This window comes from Drosophila serrata, unplaced genomic scaffold, assembly GCF_035046125.1.
Source record: "Drosophila serrata isolate PLE 108 unplaced genomic scaffold, ASM3504612v1 contig_248, whole genome shotgun sequence".
NCBI lineage: Eukaryota > Metazoa > Arthropoda > Insecta > Diptera > Drosophilidae > Drosophila > Drosophila serrata.
Genome location: NW_028257146.1, coordinates 65,279 through 87,535, shown reverse-complemented (window position 1 = coordinate 87,535; position 22,257 = coordinate 65,279). Strand labels below are relative to the sequence as shown.

At 39.5% G+C, this 22,257-nt stretch overlaps 1 protein-coding gene across 1 annotated transcript; it reads right to left on the bottom strand.

Annotated features, from left to right (window-relative positions):
• Window positions 1-7,991: 7,991 nt before the first annotated feature.
• Window positions 7,992-20,956, bottom strand: Spf30 (survival of motor neuron-related-splicing factor 30). The gene is made up of 3 exons (XM_020945892.2): window positions 20,774-20,956; window positions 8,381-8,799; window positions 7,992-8,325 (listed from the first exon to the last, which is right to left on the bottom strand). The coding sequence occupies exons 1-3, from the start codon at window positions 20,813-20,815 to the stop codon at window positions 8,055-8,057; spliced, it is 732 nt and encodes a 243-aa protein (XP_020801551.1). The 5' UTR covers window positions 20,816-20,956; the 3' UTR covers window positions 7,992-8,054.
• Window positions 20,957-22,257: the final 1,301 nt, after the last annotated feature.

Below are 22,257 nucleotides of genomic sequence, written 5' to 3'. Positions count from 1 at the left end.
AGCCGCCCCGCCTGCATGCAATTGCGTGGCGCAAGTGTCGTGAGACGCCTTTTTGCAAAATGTGGCCAAGTTGGTAGAAGCGCAATCGGAGACACATTCACATTCCGCCACGATGTTGTCTTCTAATTGCAGCATAGTATGGTAGTATACGACAGGGAAGAGCAGGACTTTTTTACAAATAAGCTTAACTCTAGGATACTGAACTATGACATGGATAATGACATTAGATTGGAAAATTTTAATCTTAGATACATCCATAAGGCTAACTATGGGGACCTCTGTGAGCTGCTAGTCAAAAATAGCCTTTAGGTCATTATGGTTGAAGATAGTAGGGTTAATGATATTGTTTTAAGCGAGTGTAATAGTGAGCATACAATTTTGGATTTCGGATATTAGCATTCTATTTCTGGCGAGGAGTGTTTCGAACAAATGACCTGAGTCAACAAGCCCGTCCCTTTTCTCCTTGAGGTTCCTGTGTCTGTGAGCAAATTAATGTGTTTCTGTGTCTCTGTGTTAATAACAATCTGTCTATTGTTGGCCTCGATAAGCGATGCTGGATTGGTGTTAATTCTACTAAGATCATCCGCATCGGGTGTACCCGCCACGACCTTAAGGACTGATCCTAAAAAATCGAGGCGCCTGGCCATTCTATGGTGTATCTTAAGCTCATCCAAAATGTTCTGGGCATGTTCTATGTCGACTTCCAGCAGCTTCCTCATGTGGGATTGTGGGAACAGTTCCAGCATTCCAACCGTGGAGTCAATTATGCTGGCAAACTCGGAAAGATTTGTCGAATGGACCACCCTCCCCTTAATGACAACAGATATTCCCAGATCTGCTTCTACACGCTTTTCTGAATAAAGCGGTGTCAATTTGTTCCCTAGTCTCTTGTTGTTGCGCAGGAGTACTCTTTCACCGACTTCGAAAACTCGGTTCTGCCTTGAAGGATTAACCCTGTCTAAGTTAGACTGTTGTGCCTTGTCAATTTTGGCTTTAATTGCGAGCTTCATCTCATCGCTGCTGGCGTGGATGACCTCCACCGCCCTAAACTCTGTGACCGAATGTAGCGACCTATTGTATTTTATCGTAGCCCGTAATATTAGTTCCACAGTATCCTCGATTTTTATTATCAACTAGCTGACCCGGCAGACTTCGTACTGCCTCATCCTGAAATACTGGCTATTTATAAGGTTTAAATTTGATATTCACAGACACACACTGTTAAAATACAGTCTGTTAATTAATTTAAAGCTTTCTCATAAACTATATTTTTTGTTTTGTTTTGTGGTGCGTAAGTAAACAAAGAAGACGGTTTTCCGACGCGCGAACACGCGACGTATAATTGTCCATGCGCGAAACAGGGAAACTCCAAGTTGATTCCACAAACTTCTAACGACTGTCCTTGCGATTTATTTATGGTCATCGCAAAGGCCAGACGCACTGGAAATTGTAACCGTTTAAAATCGAATGGTAAGTCCGTTGGAATCATCGGTATCCGCGGGATCAAGACATCCTCTCCTTTGTATTTTCCTTTTATGATTGTCGCCTCAATGACGTTATTCATCAGTCTTTTCACAGCCAGTCTTGTTCCATTGCATAGTCGAGGTTGATTAATGTTACGCAGCATGATGACAACTGATCCCACTTTTAACTGCAAATTGTGAGGTGGTAATCCAGGCAATTCCAGTGAATTTAAAAACTCAGTGGGATAGTTGACTACGTCATCCTGGTTCATTACGGTGTCGACTGATTTGAAGGAAACCAACTGTCCTGGAAGAAAATTCTGAATGGTCGCATTAAGATCCTCGACATCTTTATTTTTCGCTGCTAATATTGCTCGTTCACCCAGCCAATTATGGTTATTGAACTTTTGCGCTATATCTGGGAAAACTCGCTGAATAAGTTCCACTTTTGAGTCTGTGATGTGACAGAAATCTGTAGGTAATGTGATGAATCCGGTCGAGGTGTCCACTGCAACTTTATTATTTCCAATGTCTAACAACTGCTTCGCAAACACATATGCAGTTTCATCTTGTTGCAAAAATACTCGCATGTTAGTTGTTAAGTGGAGTGTCTTTACGTACTGCCACAAATTTGATGATTTTAGGCATGCATTTAGTTCAACAGCAACAGTTGATCGGGGAATAACTGGAAGAGTCTGACGAAAATCACCTGACAACAGAATCATGGCCCCACCAAAAATATTTTGGTTGTCACGAAGATCTTTCAACGTTCGGTCCAGTGCCTCCAGTGACCTCTTTATTTTTTCAATTATTGAGGTCATAACCCTAAAAGAAAATACATTTATTTTGTTAGAGCTTCTCTGTAAACAATATTTGATGTTGTTTTATTTTGTGGCAGCAAAATAAATAGATTTTCAGGGGCTCCGACTCGCGATAGACCAACATACAGTTGACCATGAGTAAAACATTTATTTCGCAGATCGATCCCTACTAATTCGAAGGTTTGGCCTTGGGACTTGTTAATTATTAATGCGAAAGATGTTTTTACCGGAAATTGAAGCCGTTTAAATGGGATTGACAGATGAGTTGGGATCATCGGTATCCTCGGTATATGAGCTAGTTGACCACTTGCTGGGCCAGTGATAATAGTTGCTACAATTAAATTGTCCTTTAACTCCTTAATAAGCAGCCTCCTCCCATTACACATGCTTGGAGGGTTTAAATTTCTTAAAAGCATGATTGGGATTCCGATTTTTAACGTCAATTCATGGGGTGGCAGTCCAGAAGGGTTCAACGAATTTAAAAATTCCTGTGGATAATGGACTGCATCTTCAATATTCGTTACAGTGTCGATCGATTTGTATGTTTTTGTTTGGCCGGGGACTTTTTGAACAATCAGATTATTTATTTCATTGACAGTATCATTCTTAGGTGTTACTATAGCCCGAGAACACAGCCAATGGACGTCTCTTTCGTGCAAATTCTCGATATCAGGGTATACAGAATCTATTAAATTTCTTCTTTCAATATGTTTTGAATGTTTGACAGGAAATGCTTTGATTTAGCTGTCTGCCTGTACATTTTATTTAGAAAACGTTTGTATGGGAAATAGAAAAATACTGTTTTGAGGATTTTCCCGGCAATTAATCGAATTTTTCTCACCTTTTAAACCTTCCCTAGACCTCCACGAATAATTCAAGACCAAGATAAGATAAATCCGTTCAGCCATTCTCGAGTTTTAGCGAGACTAACGAACAGCTGTATATTTTTATATATATAGAAGATTTTGAGGCATCTGGCAGTTTCCGCCAGGGTACTGTGAAATCTCTCTTCTTGGCCATTGGAGCTGTGACAACATCGATGCTGTATTGGTTTTTCAGCAATGACGTGATTGTTTCGGAGTTAAAGGAGGCCTCATTATCGCAATATATGGTCTTGGTGTTAGGGTAGAAATTTACCAATTGGAGGATAGGTGCTCGTACATCAATTATTGCCCTAGAAAACAAGGGCTGTACGATAGCGAATTTGGAAAATTTGTCAATGCTGGTTAAGAAGATTTTTTTGTCGGTCAAAAAAATGTCGATATGCAACATTTCCCCAACATATGACGAGATAGGTGTAGTTCCTAATTCCAGCATCTTAGGATGGCGGTCGTATTTAGCTTTATTGCAGACCTTGCAATTTGCGACCACTTCGCTAGCTAATTTAGACATGTTCGAGAAGTAGTAACCCCGGAGAATTCGCTTTGCGTTCTGCTGTGCAGCCCTATGAGCGCGATTGTGCTAAAACTTTGTCACAGGAAATTCCTGCCTCAAGGCATGTTGGATACGAGCCAGTGTAGAGAAATCACAGTGAATCGCGTTCACAACGTTGGCGTTGATGATTTCCTTAACAGATTCAACAGCGACTCCTTTTTATTAAAATTAATGATATGGCGGGTTTTATTTCCGAAGATTATGAAGTCCCGCCGAAGCGGTTGGCTTGCTTCTTCCAAAATGATTTAGTTTCTACAGCAGTTAAGAGGTTTGTCTGTGGTTCCTATGGTGTATGACTATACGCTCACTATGTACCGTGGCCGCATCGGACTGGGCCTCAGCCTCTAGGTTATTCAGGGGTTGCCTCGATAGCGCGTCAGCTATCAGGTTTTGCTTCCCGGGTGTGTAAAACACTTTCCCGTTGTTCTCATCAATAAACGCTTTCCATCGCTTAATCTTAGCGTTGGTGTTTTTTTCGGATACCGGAAATGTGAGAGGCTGGTGGTCTGTAAAGATCCGTACCTCCTTGTTACCGTATAGGTAGTTTTGGAGTTTGCCTATTGCCCAGACTATCGCCAATAATTCTCTTTCGTTGGTGGCGTAGTTCATTTCGCAGTCTTTTAGCGTGCGTGAAATCATGGTAGGTCTTTTATTCTGGAACAGTACCGCGCCTATTCCACTCGCTGAGGCGTTGGTGGTTAAGTCAAACGGTAATTTGAAATCAGGGTATGTCAATATGATATCTACCGATGCCAAAATGTTACGAAGGTGATCGAATGCATTTCGCTGGGTTTCATCAAACCTGACACCTACTTTTTTCGACATATTCTTGCTGACCGTCCCGTTTTCCCCTTTGAGGATTGCGGTAAGGGGTCTAGCAATAGAGGAAAAATTCTTTACAAAGCTCCTGTAATAGCTCGCCAGGCCGAGGAAAGACTTGAGGCTAAACAGATTTCTTGGCTCTGGGAACTCTTTTATTGCCCTGCCTTTTTCTGGGTCTGTTTTTGTCCCTCCTCTGGTGACAATAAATCCTAAAAATTCCACGCTCTCTTTAAAGAACTTTGTTTTTTCCCGTGTCACCCTCATGTTGGCATCGAGTAGGCGCTTAAGCACTGTGTCAATGTGCTTGACATGATCCGTTTCATTTTCGGAAAAGACAATAACGTCGCCAACGTAGACGTAGCCGATTTTGCCGATTTCTTCCCGCAGCACATCGTCAAACGCTCTTTGGAAAATACTCCCTGCGTTCTTTAGACCGAAGGGTAGTCGGCAAAATTCGTATTTCCCACCATTAACTGAGAACGAGGTCTTCTCTAGGTGCTTTTCAGCCAGGTATGTTTGATGGTACCCTGACCTTAAGTCTAGGGTGATAAAGAATTTAGCTTTTCCCAAGTTCGCTAGAATCTTGGGTATGCTTGGCATGGGGTAGCGATCGGCGATTGTTCGCTCGTTCAGCTTCCTGAAGTCGATTACTAATCGCTTCTTCTTGATGCCATTATCGTCAGTCCCTTTTTTGTCAACCACCCAGGTAGGGCTGTTGTATGGGGATCTGGACGGCCTAATTATGCCATTTTGCAGCAGCTCTTTGATTTCCTTGTTTACAAAGTCCACTGCCCCCATAGGATAGGGGTATAACTTGGAGTAGTTAGGTTCGTCACTCGTCGTTCGAATGGAAGCGATGACCGAAGTGTTAAAGATGAGTGCCTCGTTAGAGGTCGAAAACACCTTAACTCTTTTCAGAATAATTTTTTTGAATTCGGCTTTAGCCGAACTTGGCACAACTATATCATCGATTTTTGTGAAATTGACATTCTGACAGTCAAAAAATTTGAGATTTTCAGTGACGTTTGCGTATTTTATTACGCTGTTGCCTAGTCCAATGCCACTCCTGCTCGCGTTAGCGAATCGAAGCCTATTATAGCATCGAACGTGCTCAGTGTATCCAAGAGGATAAACGGGACGTCTTGTGCAAAGATGTGCATTATGCACATGTTTTTGACGTCACTGGAGTCGTGAATAGAGCTCACAGTGAAAGGGGTCTCGACCGGTATCACGTTTCTTAGCTCCTTTACGGGGTTCACGTAATTTTTTGCCGCCCCCGTGTCGATGAGAATTTTTATTGTTTTGGCAGCCAGCTGTCGCTCGACGAACGGCATTTGGGAGCGCTCCCTAAAAAATAGAGGAGGTCGTTAAGCTCGGCTGTCGGTGTCGCTATCTTCCTCAATGGTGGAAACCTCAGCGTGAGCTGTGGCGGCATAATCTGTTTCCTCTTGTTGAGGCTGGGCTATATTATTGACGCGTTGGCGTCTTTGGCCCGATAGCCTCTGGGACAAGTTCTGCCTTTTGTAATTATTATTACTTTGTGGCTTTCTCCAGCTTGTTTCTTGTCTGAATTTAGCCGGGTCTACCTCCATGGTCTGAACTTTATTCTGGTCCGAGGTTTCAGCATCCCTGCGCTTTGGCCAGGGATTGTCCTCATGAGGCTTGCCTTGGTTCTGCTTAGGAATGAAGTGCCCCAGAGTGCCTTCGGCTTTTTCGAGTTCGAAGCAGTCGTTCGAAACCGAGCACAACAAGAATTCACTTTTCAGTGGCAGATCGACCGTGGAAGGATGAGCAGGGGTGCGTTTCTTTGCGCTGTGCTCTCGTTTCTGTGTATATGTGTATAAGCGCTCACACGTTTGTATGCGTATTCAAATTTCAGCATGCAGAGTCTTTTTCAAAGATTTTGGACGACCACAGCCAGTGGGCCGAAGCGGCGGCTCACTTGCTTATGACGTCACAGCAATACTTAGCCTCTAGCGCTTGCATTGGGGGACAAATTATTTAAGTTATTTCACTATAATTACTACTTATTTTAATTTAGGTTTCTTTTCTGACTATATTTCCCAAAAGGCATTTTGTTGATGAATCATCGACAAAAAAATGCGACTGTTGATGAATGACAGTTACTGCAGAGAACAAACAAGTGCGTATGTGTACGTGAATTTGTATGTGCTTCTGTTCGCAAGCGCAACGCCAAAAAGTTTTTATATTTTGGGCAGACTGTAGAGTCTAGAGCCAGCACGAGAGAGCGGTTTCTTGTATGATGGTTATGACTATAGGAAGGTATTTTAGAAAAGTGGGCGTGTCAACGGCCCTCTCCGCCCACAGAAATCGAAAAAATTAAATATTTTCAAGCTATTTCCAATTTCGGAACAAAGGATGAATTTCTTATTTTAAATGTGTCCGGCAAATTTGGTTCAGATCGGATAATAAATATAGAAGTTATTTAAGAATAACTTTTTTTTGTTTTATTATTCTATGTATTCATTTTCAACTTCATCTTTGTCATCAATTTCATTATTATTATAAAAAAATATGTATTGTCGTCTTCCCTTACGTCGATATCAGTTTTTACGGTTAACAAAACCTTATATTCTGCGGAGTTTTATTATTCCACAATATATTTCCGGAGGATTTGAACCTCCCTTGCTTACGCCACAGCAGTTCTGCATTTCTGATCAAGATGTTGCTTCCTAATAATTCAAATTACGCAATAAACGCACAATGAGATATTTTGAATTCAGAATTTGCCAACCTACAACATGTATATGGACACTCACTGATACAATTTGAACCTTTTTTGTGACAAGGGGACACCATTTTGCTAAATGTACAAATTTGTAGAAAAATACGAACGCAACACGCAACATATTAGTATTAACACATAGTAATAACCTGAAGAATTAATATTAATTTTGAATTTGGTTATTTAATGATTTTTTGTTAGAGATATGCCAATTTGAAACTGCACCGCAAAGTCAACCTTTAAGACAGCCCGTGGTGTTCGCTTGCAACAGATGACTTTAACAGCTGTTATTTTAACACTGAACTGTTAAGTTAACATTTTAGGTATGTAACATAGCAGTTTGATCATTTCTTAACATGGTATCATTGAAAATACGGAAATTTGAATACTCAGAAAGTTAAATACCCCTACAAATGTAAGCAAATAATCTGGCAGCATGGTGGTAGTTAATTTCCTCCCATTCTTTTCTATATTTTCTATCGCGCCTACTAATATCTAACCAAAGAGGCACGTGCTTGGTGTCACACGGGTCAGTTGAGTGTACTGACCTTAGTGCATCAACGTCTATATTAAGTTGTAATACTCTTGTTTCTAGTTGGCAAACTAAGGAAACCCAAATCAACCTTGCATTAAAAATTTCCTGTTTAAAAAAGCCGTCTTATCCTAAATTTATTGTATTTTAATTTAATTGGAAGTAATAGAGCCTTTATTTGATATTATTTATTTATTTATTTATTTTTATATTTTTTTGTAGTTTCTTCTATACATTTAAAGACCCTTTCTATATTTTTCGCCTATTGTAAAATCAGTCATTCCCTTTCCTGCTGTTCCACAAGTGCCAACTCCAACTCTGCCACTTACATTATCCGGAGAGGCAAATATACTTTTTACCTTTATTCCACTTTTTTTTTGATTTTTATTTGTAAAATTCAGCCATTTATTTTTGTCTGATTCACGTTCCTCCTCCAGGTCTTTGAAGCGTTGTTGTTTCTTTTGTTTCCTTTTTTTTAAATATTCTTTTTGGTTTGGCCTGTGTCGTCTAAAAAAAAAAGTTTTAAACGACTAATAGTGATTACCATAGTTATTATATATACTTATTCGAAGGAAAAACTTCGTTGCGGGTACTGCATTCTCGAAGCTCGTTGACATTTGTTGTCGAACGATTTTGATATGCATCAAACACTACATTTACTTCTCCTTCGCTTGATATTCCTTCTATAGTTGCATCGTAGTACTGTCGATCCTCTTTCCATTTAGCTTGACATTTGTCGCCAATCTTCCAAATTTTGGCTGCTGAAACTAGTTTTTCTGCTTCTAAAAGAGCAGCTTCAATTTCGTCAAAGTAATTTGCCGAAGCGGTTTTACTTGAAGATGGCTCTACATATGAAGATTTATGTTGCTCTTCTAGTTGCGTGTGTATTAAATCACGAGTTAGTGTAATGACTTCACCCAGATCACTTTTAAGTTTTAAAAGCTCTTCATTTTCTGGATCAGTTTGGAGAGCTGCTTCCACCTAAAAAAGTATAATATACAATTATTTTATAAATACAGTGGTGAACATTTTATTATCGCCTAAATTGATCAATGCAAAATCAAACAGGAAACGAAAGAAAACAATAACGGTTCATAGGACAATCCTGAAAGTAAAAAAAATATGTCGTTTTTTTTTTTATATAGCTTAATAAACTTACTTCTATCCAATTAAAAGCCTTCATCGATAGGAAAACCAAATTTTCCAACTATTAATTAAGTAACTTAAGACTGTAGATGCATATTTTCTATTACTACGCGACAAAAAAATTCAAGCAAATCGGTGAAGAACAACATGAATAACAACTTTAAAAAAGTTTGGCTATGAAAATGTTCGATGTTTAAATACTTTTGCCTACATATGTACATATATAAAAACAATATATGTATATTATTTTGAAATCGATTATTTAAAGAATTTGCTAATTTCACAGTGTTAAGGATGCAGGGAGTTTAGGGAGTTTAGCAGTAATTATAAAGCTTTTAGATTGTGTACATTTGTACCACGTCGAAAATTTTCTGCGAAAGTATCCTATGTAATAGGTACAATGTGTAAGATTTAGTGATATGGCAGCAGAGTTCGCCAGGTTGATTCACAACAGGGAGATTTCAGTTTGGCTCCTTTTCAGTTTCTCTTGAAATGTGGGAAAGTTTCTGTGAAATGTCAGAAGCACTGCGTGAGTTGGAATAATTTTTAAAGTTGGTCAGCAGTTACGATGCAGAGTTTTAGCATTTACTTTTAAAAATTTTTTTGTGAAAGACATTTGCTTAATTTATTTTTTGTGTATTTTTCAGAGCTCGCAAATAACTGTCGACCGATTTTTTTCTTGCGCTCTCGTTGCGAGCACAACCGAAAAAGTTCATACTCTCTCGCTCTTGCTCTGAGCAAGAGACTCTTGCTGTATTCTTTTATGTTTTCTGTTGAACGTTTTTCGTTGAGCTCTTTGTGTGTCGCTCTTTCAATGAGCATTGCCTAAAGAGCGAAACGAGAAACGCTCGCACAATGAGAGTCAGCAAAAGACCGATTGACCGAAAAACTCAACGCAAACGGTCTTTGCATTTACTCACACACACTCAATTCACGATCGCAATACAGACGCTTAAAGACTTGCTTGCCTATGCGTGTGAGTGTATACCAATACATATGCAAAAGACTTTTTGCTTCACTGAACACGACAAAACGGTCTTGGAACAACCAGAACAAAACAGAATTAAAAAAAACGGTTTCGCTCTGAGCGCGAGCGAGCTCATTTAAGCACTCTTATTTCGGTTGCTCTCTGAGTTTTTTCGTAAAGTGTCAGGAAAAGACACTTATTTGCAGACAACGAGAAACGGTCGACAGTTATTTGCGAGCTCTGGTATTTTTGATTGATTACACTTTTTTTAGTATTATGTGATGGTAATTTTGCTGGTTTAAACTGTATTTTAGATACATAACCCCCCCCCCCCCCCCCCCCCCCCCCCCCCGATTCCTCCATTATAGGTAATATCAGTGTATTCGTCTATGTTTTAAAGGGTTTGCCTCATTGAAATGTTCAAAAAATTTATTTTGTTAAATTATTTTAAACAAGACAAGACAAGACAACCAAGATAATATCTTGATAATTGTGAAATTTATGTTCGTTCAAAGTCGGCGAGGCAGGAGGGCACCGAAAGCATTTTTGTTTTTTTTCATTTATGTTTTTCTCGAACCAAATTTTTCCAAGACGCAAGGCATTGATAACTCAAAAACTATTAAATTGATTGATTTAAAAAGTGAAACACATCTTTCATAGATTTTCAACAGAATGACGTATCCAATTTTGAATGCGAAAAACATAAAATTCATTTTTGAACTCCTCTCATTTGCCCCAATTTCTTAATGGCTACGTCACGCTGTTCAAAATATAGTTCTTTATTAAACAAAAAAAAACAGTTGACTTTTTTCCTATAAAAATGGACACGAGAATAATGCCCACTATCACTATAGGGTTAAATAAATCGAAAAACCGACGATTCTCATATCTCAGCATTGTACACTAAAAAAAAATGTCAGCACTTATAAAACCGATTAGATGTATTATGCATGAATGAATGAGGAAAAATCCTTTTTTCAATAGTTAATTTTTTCTATAGGACGTTGATGCACTACGGTCAGTACATGGCACATGCCTGTTTGGGTTAGGTGTTAGTAGGAGTGATGGAAAATATAGGACAGAATACGAGAAACGACTATCGACGTGATGCCAGGTTGTTAGCTTGCATGTTTACTAAGTGTGTTAGTATTAAAGATTTTAATTTGGGAAGGGTATCTACGTTAGAGATTAGTGTGTACAAATCATTATAATTTGCACATAGCACTCTAAAAGGTTCATGCAGTTCAAAGGAGGTTCTACAGTGGCGCAACACTAATGGGATATAGGATCTAGTAGTTCTACATGGTACGTGGAAAATAAGCTGATTCATCAAGTTAGCACTTTCCACATCACCATGCATAGGGTTAAAAATAAAGGTTATCCCTAGCATCGTTCTACGATTGGCTAAGGACGGCAAGTTTATTAATAGGAGTCTACTAGAGTAGGAAGGTAATCTTTGGTTTGCATCCCAATTTAAAGTAAAAAGTTCTTTGAACCGACTCGATGCGTTTACTATGGATTTAGTAACATAGGGGTCATTGCATTCCTTCAACTTAATAAATCCAAGCACATTCCTGGCTCTATTCACCATAGACGAAATATGATCAATAAAGTCAAGTTTTGGGTCCAAGCGGACGCCCACATCATCAACAGAAATAATTCTTTCCAAAGAGCAGCAGTTCAGCGTGTAAGTAGCAAGCTTACGAGACACGACACGACACGAGAGAATGTCATTAGCTTGAATTTCGAGCCATTTAAGTTTTATAAGTTTAAACGGCACCAAGTTTGAAAATTATTAAGATCTGTTTGTAAATCCGACTGGCAGGCAACGTCATTGTATTGCACGCAAAGCTTGACGTCATCCGCGTACATAAGCACTCTGGAGTTGGTCAAGACTTTGGAGAGGTCATTTATAAATAATGTAAACAATAAGAGTCCCAAATGGCTTCCTTGCGGAACGCCAGATGTAACCCTTAAAACATTAGATAAATTATTCTTAAAGAGGACCTTTTGCGTCCTGCCATTCAGATAACTTGAGATCCAATTAAGAAGATCACTTGGAAAACCCATTAAATCGAGTTTTCTAACGAGGAGAGAATGGTTAACAGAGTCAAATGCTTTACTGAAATCAGTATAGATTAGATCTGTCTGAAAATTATTATGGAAGCCCTTTTAATATAGGAAGAGAGCTCCGAAAGATTTGTTGTTGTTGATCTTCGCTTAATAAAACCATGTTAACATGGAGAAATAACTGATTAACTTTTATATTGAAGAATTTTCTCAGAAAAGTTCGTGTTTGATCAAGTCCAAAATTTAAATCATGCCCGGCAAACGAATTGACGATAATACCATACAATTGGTTTACTTTAATTATTACAAAGGGTAATCGGCGTCGCAACTTTCAGAAATGTTTCATATTAATTTAAGAAGAATTTATAATATAATTAAACGGGCTAAAAAGAAAAATAGACTCCACCTGTACAATTCTACAGACAGACCACCAAAGCTCTCCAGACACGACCATTCTAAAAATTTGAAACAAATTGATCAAAACCCGCCCACAACCCTCAGACGGTTGGCTTTGGACCTAAAAAATGATTGGCAACCTGCTTGCCTTGAGAGTGTGACGAAAGTCCAGAATCTACACAACAGATGCTACAAACCGATGCTTTCAGCTATAAATATTGAAAGGCGGCTTAACTTCTCTATCGCCCACGTTAACCAGCCTTTTGAGTGATGGAATGAACTTAATTTTTATTAAAGTTTGGAGGAAACCAAAAACAGCTTTCCAGCCGAAAAATATCATACCCACATTCAAATTTGGCAAGCTGTCTGTAATGATAAGGGTGTGCATATCATCCAAAGGCGTTGGTGAGCTGCGGACTTTTAATGATATAATGACGAAGGAGTTTTATTTGGACATCCTTAAAAAGGAATTGATCAGAAGCGCGGAGAAATTGTGTCTGCATGACGCAACTTGTCCAAAAAGCATCGCAGCTGTGCAGGACCTGGGTCCAGTTTATTTGCAAAAAAGTCATTGACACTCCTGCGGAAAGCCCAGATATAAATCCGATAGAAAATTTTTGGTATTTATTGAAAAAGAAAGTGACTAAACGGGCTACAACAAATAAGAAGGCTTTATTTAAAGTAATACAGGACATGGGAGAAAATCCCAGAATATTATGACTTGGGCCGTCAGCCAATAGGGTGCATAGGGGGATCAACGGATGACTATGTCATCTGTCGTAACTGTGCACACCATCGGTAGTGCGACTATACTCTCCAAGCGAGGGCGGCTGGAAGCAGGTCCCCAGGCTCGACCACGGATGCTGACCAATTGTAGTCGGGCGGACTTAGGCAAGTCTTTAATCAGCCTCCCCTCAAGTCAGGTGTGTGATGCGACCCGTGCACAGTGACTTCCAGGTTCGCAGTTGAGGGGTTAATCCCGCCGTGTCTGAACGGAGCCTTCCCAGGGCCAGGCAACCCTGGGTCGTTAGTGGCCTTGCCGCAGTTTTGGGGCGAAGCTGCGGTCGAACTGTCTTCAAAGGCCTAAACCCCCTCTGGCCCGCTGCGCTTGCCAGGTCGAGCAAAGCGGGCGTTCATAAATCGAGATGAATAAAACAACCGAGCTTCGGAACTCCTGGGAGAGGATAAACCCCAAAAACTGTCAACGAAGGACGAGAAGGAGATGCAGAGGCCGAGACTGGTCGCTGCATCTCACATTGTATCGGAGACCGACGAAGAAGAGTCGCAATCCGAGGGGAGGGCGAGTAGCACTCCCCAATCGAAACACACAGGTGGGGCTCAGCTGGGCACCACCTTAGATATGGTGAAAATGTCTCACCATCAGAGACGAGCGAGGGTCAACAGACCCCGCTTCGTTCTAGACAAGATAGCCAAGAACGAGGCTGAGGGCAAGACGGACCCTCAGGATGCCGAGGACAAGGCCAAATTCCTTGCGGAGATCGCGGAATTCGAGCAATATAAAGCGGCAAACCCAACGGCGTTCCAGTCCTCGAAGGCGAAGCGAATTCGCTCACAGGAAGTGAGCGAAAGCGCGCCTAAGAGAGCGAAGGACCCACAGGGTAAGCCGCAAGCGACTAACTTAATCAGCAAGGCAAAGAAATTTAGCGAGGTGGCCAGAGACAGTCTGGCTATGGCACTGGTGGACGAGCTCCATGACGACGGTCGCCTGCTGTCGGAGAAGTGGGAGGTGATCGAGGCCAAGTTGGCCGACATGGTAACGACAGGTTGGTAGGCATGCCAACCGGCCCCATCCCCTCCTTCGACTCCTCAGACGTGGTCAGAGGGCACCGGGTCATCAGGTGCGACGACGGGTTCACCCGAAGCTTCCTGGCGGAGTGTGCGGCTAAGATTAGCGACACATGGGCCTTAAGATTAGGCTAGTCCACGCCAGGGAGATCCCAAGGAGACCCAGAGCTCGCAAAGGGCCAAACTGACCATGCAAGGGTGATTGCCTGTCTGAAGGCCCAGAAACCAGACATCCATACAGAGGACTGGACCATCCTCAGAGCAGAGCAGGAAATGAAGGCGAGCCAGCCTTTCATCCTGCTGATTAACCAGCGCTGTCTGCCCCAGCTGGAGGCAAATGACTACAAGGTCCGGTACGGCATCAGGAAGGCCAAGATTAAGGTCTTCTTGGCCGAGCCGGACGAGATATTGGAAGAGGTCGATGACACCAACGAATTGTTGGACGATATGGCGACAAATCTCCTGACGCCACCCCCACCAACATCGATGTCGAGAATCGTGCAGATTAACCTAAAGCGCAGCTCGCACGCTTCAGCAAATCTCACGATCCTTCTAAGGGAGAGGGATATCGACATCGGTCTGATACAGGAGCCTTGGACCAGGGACGGGCAAGTCGCTGGACTGAGAATCCAAGGATACACACTACTGTGCACAAACTCGAATGGTAGGAGTCACCTTATCAACCCCACTAAGACAGAGCTTATGCTCTTCACACAAAGAACAAAGATTCCACCCTTCAACATGCCCAGTATAAACGGCATGGAGCTAAAACTAGCGGAGCGAGCGAAGTACCTAGGAGTAATTCTGGACAAAAAGCTCTCATGGAAAGAAAACATTGCAGAATAAGTAAGGAAAGCAAGCATTGCCTTCTACTCCTGCAGAAAAATGTTTGGGAACAATTGGGGACTGCACCCAAAAATAATTTTATGGCTCTACTCAGCAGTGGTACGGCCGATACTAACTTACGGAGCCCTAGCAGTGGTACGGCCAATACTAACTTAGGGAGCCCTAGTATGGTGGCCGGCACTAACAAGGGCTTACAACAGAACGAAGCTGACACGGATACTACGGGCAGCGAGTGCGGGGGCCGTGGGTGCAATGCGCTCATACCCGCGGCTGCTCTCAACGCTATCCTGGATATAATGCCGATAGAACTGTTCGTGAAGGACATTGCAGCACAGAGCGCAGTAAGATTGAAGGCAAGCAATTGCTGGAGGGAATACGGCGCCGGGCACGGCAAGATCCTTGGGAGCAGCGGCATTAACACAGACGTTAAGACCTACATGATCGCGGAAATGAAATTCGGGAACGCATTCTCGACATCATACCCATCAAGGGATGACTGGAGTAGGGGCAAAGTAGTAGTGGAGAACGAGGTGTCCCTCTACACCGATGGCTCAAAAATAAGCTGCGGCGTAGAGGCTGGGATCTACGCTGAAAATTGAGGAATTGAACTCAGCGACGGTCTTTCAGGCTGAGTTACTAGCCATAAGGGCAGTAGTCGAACTTTCCTTAAGGCAGGACCTCAGGGGCAACAGACTTCGAATCTAATCGGATAGCCAAGCGGCTATAAAGTTCCTAGCTGCCGTGAAAACAAACTCACGACTAGTGGCAGAATGCAAGAAGGACCTTGACTTGCTGACAAAAATAAGATACAATTAACATGGGTACCGGGATACAACGAGATCCCAGGTAATGAGAAGGCAGACGAACTAGCCCGTGCAGGCTCGGCGGGGCTAAGTTCTGACTTCGAATTACCAATCTCCCTAAACGCGATCCAGACAAGGATCCATGACCACTTTAGACAGATAGCCAGTAAAGAATGGCAAAGGAAGAGCGATCACAGGAGGTCAAGGGAATGTTGGCCGAGGTACGACGAAAAACGAACCAGGGAACTGCTATCCAACAGCAAACGGGATATCAGCAGGTTCAGGGCACTCACCACGGGACATTGGGCGATCGGTTCGCACGCAATGAAGTTGGGACTGCCATACAACGCAATCTGTAGAAGCTGTAAGCAACCTACAGAGCAAGAGACACCGGAACATCTGCTCTGCTTCTGCCCAGCGCTAAACCACATCAGATTTCGCCACTTCGGTGCCTACCAGATGGAGTCATTGGAAAGCTGAAAGTTTCAGCAATCCTAGGTTTCCTTACTGACTCTGGGTGGTACTGATAGTGAACAACAACAACAAACAAAGGGAGCGGACCAAAAAGGAGCTTAGCTCAGGCCCAGTAAGGGGCCTCACCACTGTAACCTACCTACCATTACGACTTGAAAGGGCTAATAATGCCAATGTCACGACGACTGCATGCTGTAATAGATGCAAAGGGACTCCACACAAAATGTTTGGTTTGGTCGCTTGTCCCATGGTGCGGGAGAGCGGCGTTCGGCTGGTCGCTCGCTCGGTGTTGGATAGTGCATACGAGAGAGATGGAATGAGAGGAGAAGAATAGTCTGCATTTGCGAACGACGAGGAACGCACGCCGTCGATCTAACGCTGTACTATTACCACACACACGCCTGTATATAGAATGTTAAATTAAATATTGAATTTATTCGTTTTGTGTTTGATCTTGCCTGGGAACCCCTCTTACAATCACCTCTTGCTAATAATACAAGGGGACACAACTATTCACAAAATATTAACGCCGCAGCTATTGTAGTTTTTAAGTTAACATTATTAAACTACAATGTCTTTGCAAATTGCAAAGAATTAATTGACAGCATACGAATTGCAATTTTTTTGTTTTTGTTATTTTTTACTATGTTTTAAGTTAAAAAATGTAAGTTTTGTTTTTTATATTTATAGATTAAAGTTATCCTAATAATAAATATTATTTTCGGTTTGCAATGAATTACTTGACAAACTATAATAACATAAATTAAAATACAAATTAAATAAAAATTGCAAAAAGCTGTATGTCACATCGGATCTTTATTTATTCACACTCTCTGGAGTGAGTAGCTTTGAGGATATGTCTTTTTGGCGGCTTGATTTAACATTCCGTAAATCATCTGTTTATTTGATTTCTGCAACTAAAATAGTTGACCAACTGCACATAATCTCTTTATGGTACAATAATTCCGTCATCCAACAAATAATGAAACGACATCTAGAACATACTCACCGATGCCTTCAAGATGGTAACTGCAGGATTATTATATTTCCCGCAGCTACCTTTGTCCGAGGCAATCTAAGCCTTGGAGAACCTCATTTGTAAGTGCCAAGCCCTAACACAGGCGATATTAAGGGGGTAGACCACCCTGACATTTTTTAAAAATCTAATTTTTTTTACTTCATCTTTATGTCGATATTCTTAAGGTCATTTTAAGACATGGGGCTTAAAAATATCTCATTACTAGTAAATTCTACAGCCATTAGAAGTGAGCGCTGCCGGTATACATTATAGTACTTTTTTTTATCTTCTTTTGAGTTTGATTTTTTGTTTTAAAGTTATAAATTTTTAAAACAAAATTTTCGTCAAAAAAAATTGTTTTTTTTCAAAGTGCTCCCTTTTGCTAAAAAAAAATTGTTTTCAAAAACGGCTATGTCATGCTATAGCCATACTTATATAGCTTATAAAAAATTTTTGTTTTTGAAATTCGGATAACAAATGTGGTGTGCAGCATGTACACCATCCGACCATTCCCTAAAAAAAATGTTGACTGGCTATATATCCGCCGTTCGTAAATATTTTTTTCTTTCAATAAGTATTTTTGGGTTTTGCATATGTTCTTTGATGTACTAATAAATAAAAAGTTGTATTCCTAATAACTTAGTCAAAATGAATTTTTGAAAAACCCTCCAATTTTCATGCGTTCAGGGTGGTCTACCCCCTTACGAGACCTAGAGGCCCCAGTACTGGCATTAGTAGATGCCTCCGAAAGGACGCTAGAACTACTTGCCTTCGCAAAAAACCCATTGATCCTCACTTCAATCCCGAGTAACATCTCCATGTAACATTTCGTTTTAACCAGCACTGGTTTTTAAAAACTTTTTTTTATTAATTTGTTTAGATATAATCAATATAAAGGCAGCAATTGCTTATTTTATTTTAATAAAGTCTGACAGTGTTGGCAGCCAAAGCGAAATTTCTTTTGGGTGGTCAGAAATTATTTATTAAATAACTACGTGCTGGTGATGGTGTTAAATAATAATAATTATAACAATTAAAAAAATAATGAGTAGACAATTTTTCCTTTGCAAATAAGATCTGATTTAATGTACAATAAGGCATTTACTTTTCATTTCAGCAAAACAAAGATACCCGTTTTGCAATTCGCAAGAGTCATGTGAAAATGAAAGCGGGAGCACCGATTTTCCTTTTCAAACCAGAAAACGGTAGATTTTTGCGAAAATGAAAACCGGTGCAGGCCTAATACATAGAAATATGGAAGCTGTGGGGACCCCTTCACAAAATCCAAATTATTTTAAAGTATTTTTAAATCATTATATTTATTTTTTTGAAGGATACTTTGTGTTGGAAACCTTTCAGAACCTAGACCTGCACTTAGCCTAGCCCGAGAATCCCAATCACAGCATAAGTGATTCCGGGGGCTGAAACTGAAAAGCACAGACATATGTATGTACAGTTTGTCAAGTAATTCTTTGCAAAACGAAAAATCCCTCACAATTTTGGGTTTAAACTGAAAATTTATTGACAAATACAAGAATTTTAAAAAATTTTTTTTTATAATATTATTAGGATAACTTTAATCTATAAATATAAAAAACAAAACTTAAATATTTTAACTTAAAACATAGTAAAAAATAACAAAAACAAAAACATTGCAATTCGTCTGCTGTCAATTAATTCTTTGCAATTTGCAAAGACGTTATAGTTTACCAAGGATAACTTAAAAACTATAATAGCTGCGGCGTTAATATTTTATGTGGAGTACATTTGCATCTATTACAGCATGGAGGCGTCGCGACATTGGCATTATTAGCCCCTTCAAGTCGTAATATTCTGGAATTTTCTCCCATTTCTCCTGTATTACTTTAATTAAACCCTTTTTATTTGTTGGAGTCCGTTTAGTCACTTTCTTTTCCAAAAAATCCCAAAAATTTTCTATATGTATATATTTATATCTGGGCTTTCCGTAGGAGTGTCAATGACTTTTTTTGCAATTAACAGGAGCCAGGTCCTGCACAGCTGCGATTTGAGCTGGAGTTCATTTTCCTGGTGCAGTTAATATTTATTTCTTTTTGGACAAGTTACGTCATGCAGACCAAATTTCTCCGCGCTTCTGGTCAATTCCTTTTTAAGGATGTCCAAATAAAACTCCTTCGTCATTATATCATCAAAAATCCGCAGCTCACCAACTCCTTTGGATGATATGCACCCCCTTATCATCACAGAAAACTTGCCAAATTTCAATGTTGGTATGATATTCTTCGGCTGGACACCTGTGTTTGGTTTCCTCCAAACTTTATTGGGTCAGCCATGAGTGTATAGCATTATTTTAGTCTCGTCACAAAAAAAAACTTCATCCCCATACTCAGGAGGCTGGTTAACGTGGCCGATAGAGAAATTAAACCGCCTTTTAATATTTATAGCTGAAAGCATTGGTTTCTTCCTGGCAATGTGTGAGGAGTATTTGTGGAGATTCAGGACTTTCCTCACAGTCTCATGGCAACCTGTTTTTCTGCAATAATTTTATAAGTCCAAAGCCAACTTTCTGAGGGTTGTTGGCGGGTTTTTATCAATTTGTTTCGAAATTTTATAATGGTCGCGTTTGGAGAGCTTTTGGTAATCTGCCTGTAGAATTGTACAGGTCAAGTCTATTTTTCTTTTTGGACCGTTTAATTATTTTATACATTGTTCCTAACTAAATATCAAAAATTTCTGAATGTTCCGACGCCGATTACCCTTTATAATGGTTAAAGTAAACCAATTCTATGTTATTATCGTCAATTCGTTTGCCGGGCATGATTAAAATTCTGGACTCGATCAAACACGAACTTTTTCCAACGAAATTTTTCAAGAATATAAAAGTAAAGACCACTAAGTGGCAAGCGTTAATTTTCCTCAGAATTTGCTTTACGTTGCTTAATTCTAGGAACCTCTTCACCTCCTGTTTGCATTTTGCAAAGAAATAATTGACAGCATACGAATTGCAATGTTTTTGTTTTTGCTATTTTTTACTATGTTTTAAGTTAAAATATTTAAGTTTTGTTTTTTATATTTATAGATTAAACTTATCCTAATAATATTATAAAAGAAAATTTTTAAAAATTCTTGTATTTGTTAATAAATTTTCAGTTTAAACCCAAAATTGTGAGGGATTTTTCGTTTTGCAAAGAATTACTTGACAAACTGTATGTACATATGTACGTTTGTATGCACATGCAGTTGTGGAAATCATTAGAAACAACAAACTATATTGTATTTGGAGACCAATTATTATTTACTTTTCATGAAACTAATTCATTCGAATATTACCTAAGGTAAGGTTTGATAGGTGAACAATTGAATAATTTCTGTAAAACATACAAACATAATATATCCAAACTCATCAGAATACCTAAAGAAAATTAAACAAAAAAATATAATTAAACTTACCTGTTGTAACTGTAACTTGTAGTTCAGCAAATCGTCTGACATTCTAATAACGTAGAGTCAGCCAATATAAACAATTTATAAACAAATGCTAAGAGGGCGCTATTAAAGAACAAATAAAAAACACGATTGTAAAATGAATACAGAAAACGCTTATATCTTGTTCACATTGATTTTGGAGGAATAAACGATTGAATATCACCGTTTACTGTCTACCGTCCGCTTTTTATTGTCAACTACAATAAGAAAGAAAGCTAACTTCGGCAGGCCGAAGTTTACTTACCCTTGCTGATAGAACTTCGATGACTAGAAATCCATACAATATAAATTATATATATTTATGTTAAAAAACAGTGAAACCTGCTTCCATTTCATTCACCTATACATCTTATATTTGTAGTTTTACATTCACAGATTTTCATTTTTCCTCCACATCTAACGATCGTTTGTATGGCATCAATATGATATAGTCTTCCGATTTTCATAAAATTTGACACAAAATATACGACGGATATACAATGGCTATACCTCAAATTTGATGAAAATCAGCTGAAAACTAAAAAAGTTATAAATTTAATTGTATTAATTTCTCGATCGTTCCTATGGGAGCTATATGATATATTAGTCCAATTTTCATAAAATTTTACACAAAATTGTAGAATAATATGAAATGGCTATATTTCAAATTTGATTAAATTCTGTTGAAAACTAAAAATGTTATCGCCACCGCGATTGTCAGTCTTCCGACAACAGCCAACGCCATTCTCATTCCTCTCAAATTTCTCGATCGTTCCTATGGGAGCTATATGATATATTAGTCCGATTTTCATAAAATTTTACACAAAATTGTAGAATAATATGAAACGGCTATATTTCAAATTTGATTAAATTCTGTTGAAAACTGAAAATGTTATACTTAATAATTGAATTAATTTCTCGATCGTTCCTATGGGAGCTATATGATATAGTCGTCCGATTTTCATAAAATTTTACACAAAATTGTAGAATAATATGAAATGGCTATATCTTTTTGTAAAACTTTTTCGATCATTTCTATGACAGCTATATGATATAGTCGTCCGATCCGCCCCGTTCCGACATATATACGAGTGAGAGTATACGGAAGACTAACTGCAAAGTTTCATTCAGATAGCTTCAAAACTGAGAGACTAGTTTGCGTAGAAACAGACAGACGGACAGACGGACAGACGGACATGGCTAGATCGACTCGGCTGTTGATCCTGATCAAGAATATATATACTTTATATAGTCGGAGGTGCCTTCTTCACTGCGTTGCAAACTTCTGACTGAAATTATAATACCCTGCAAGGGTATAAAAAGTAGTCTAAATGTAGTTCCTGACAAGATTCCGCGATTACCAACAAATGAAATCAGTGAACTAAATTTTGTATTGCCAGAAATTGATTTAGATTCAACACAATGGTCGAATGGTTTCGATAAACTGAAAAATTCTATATTGGAGAATA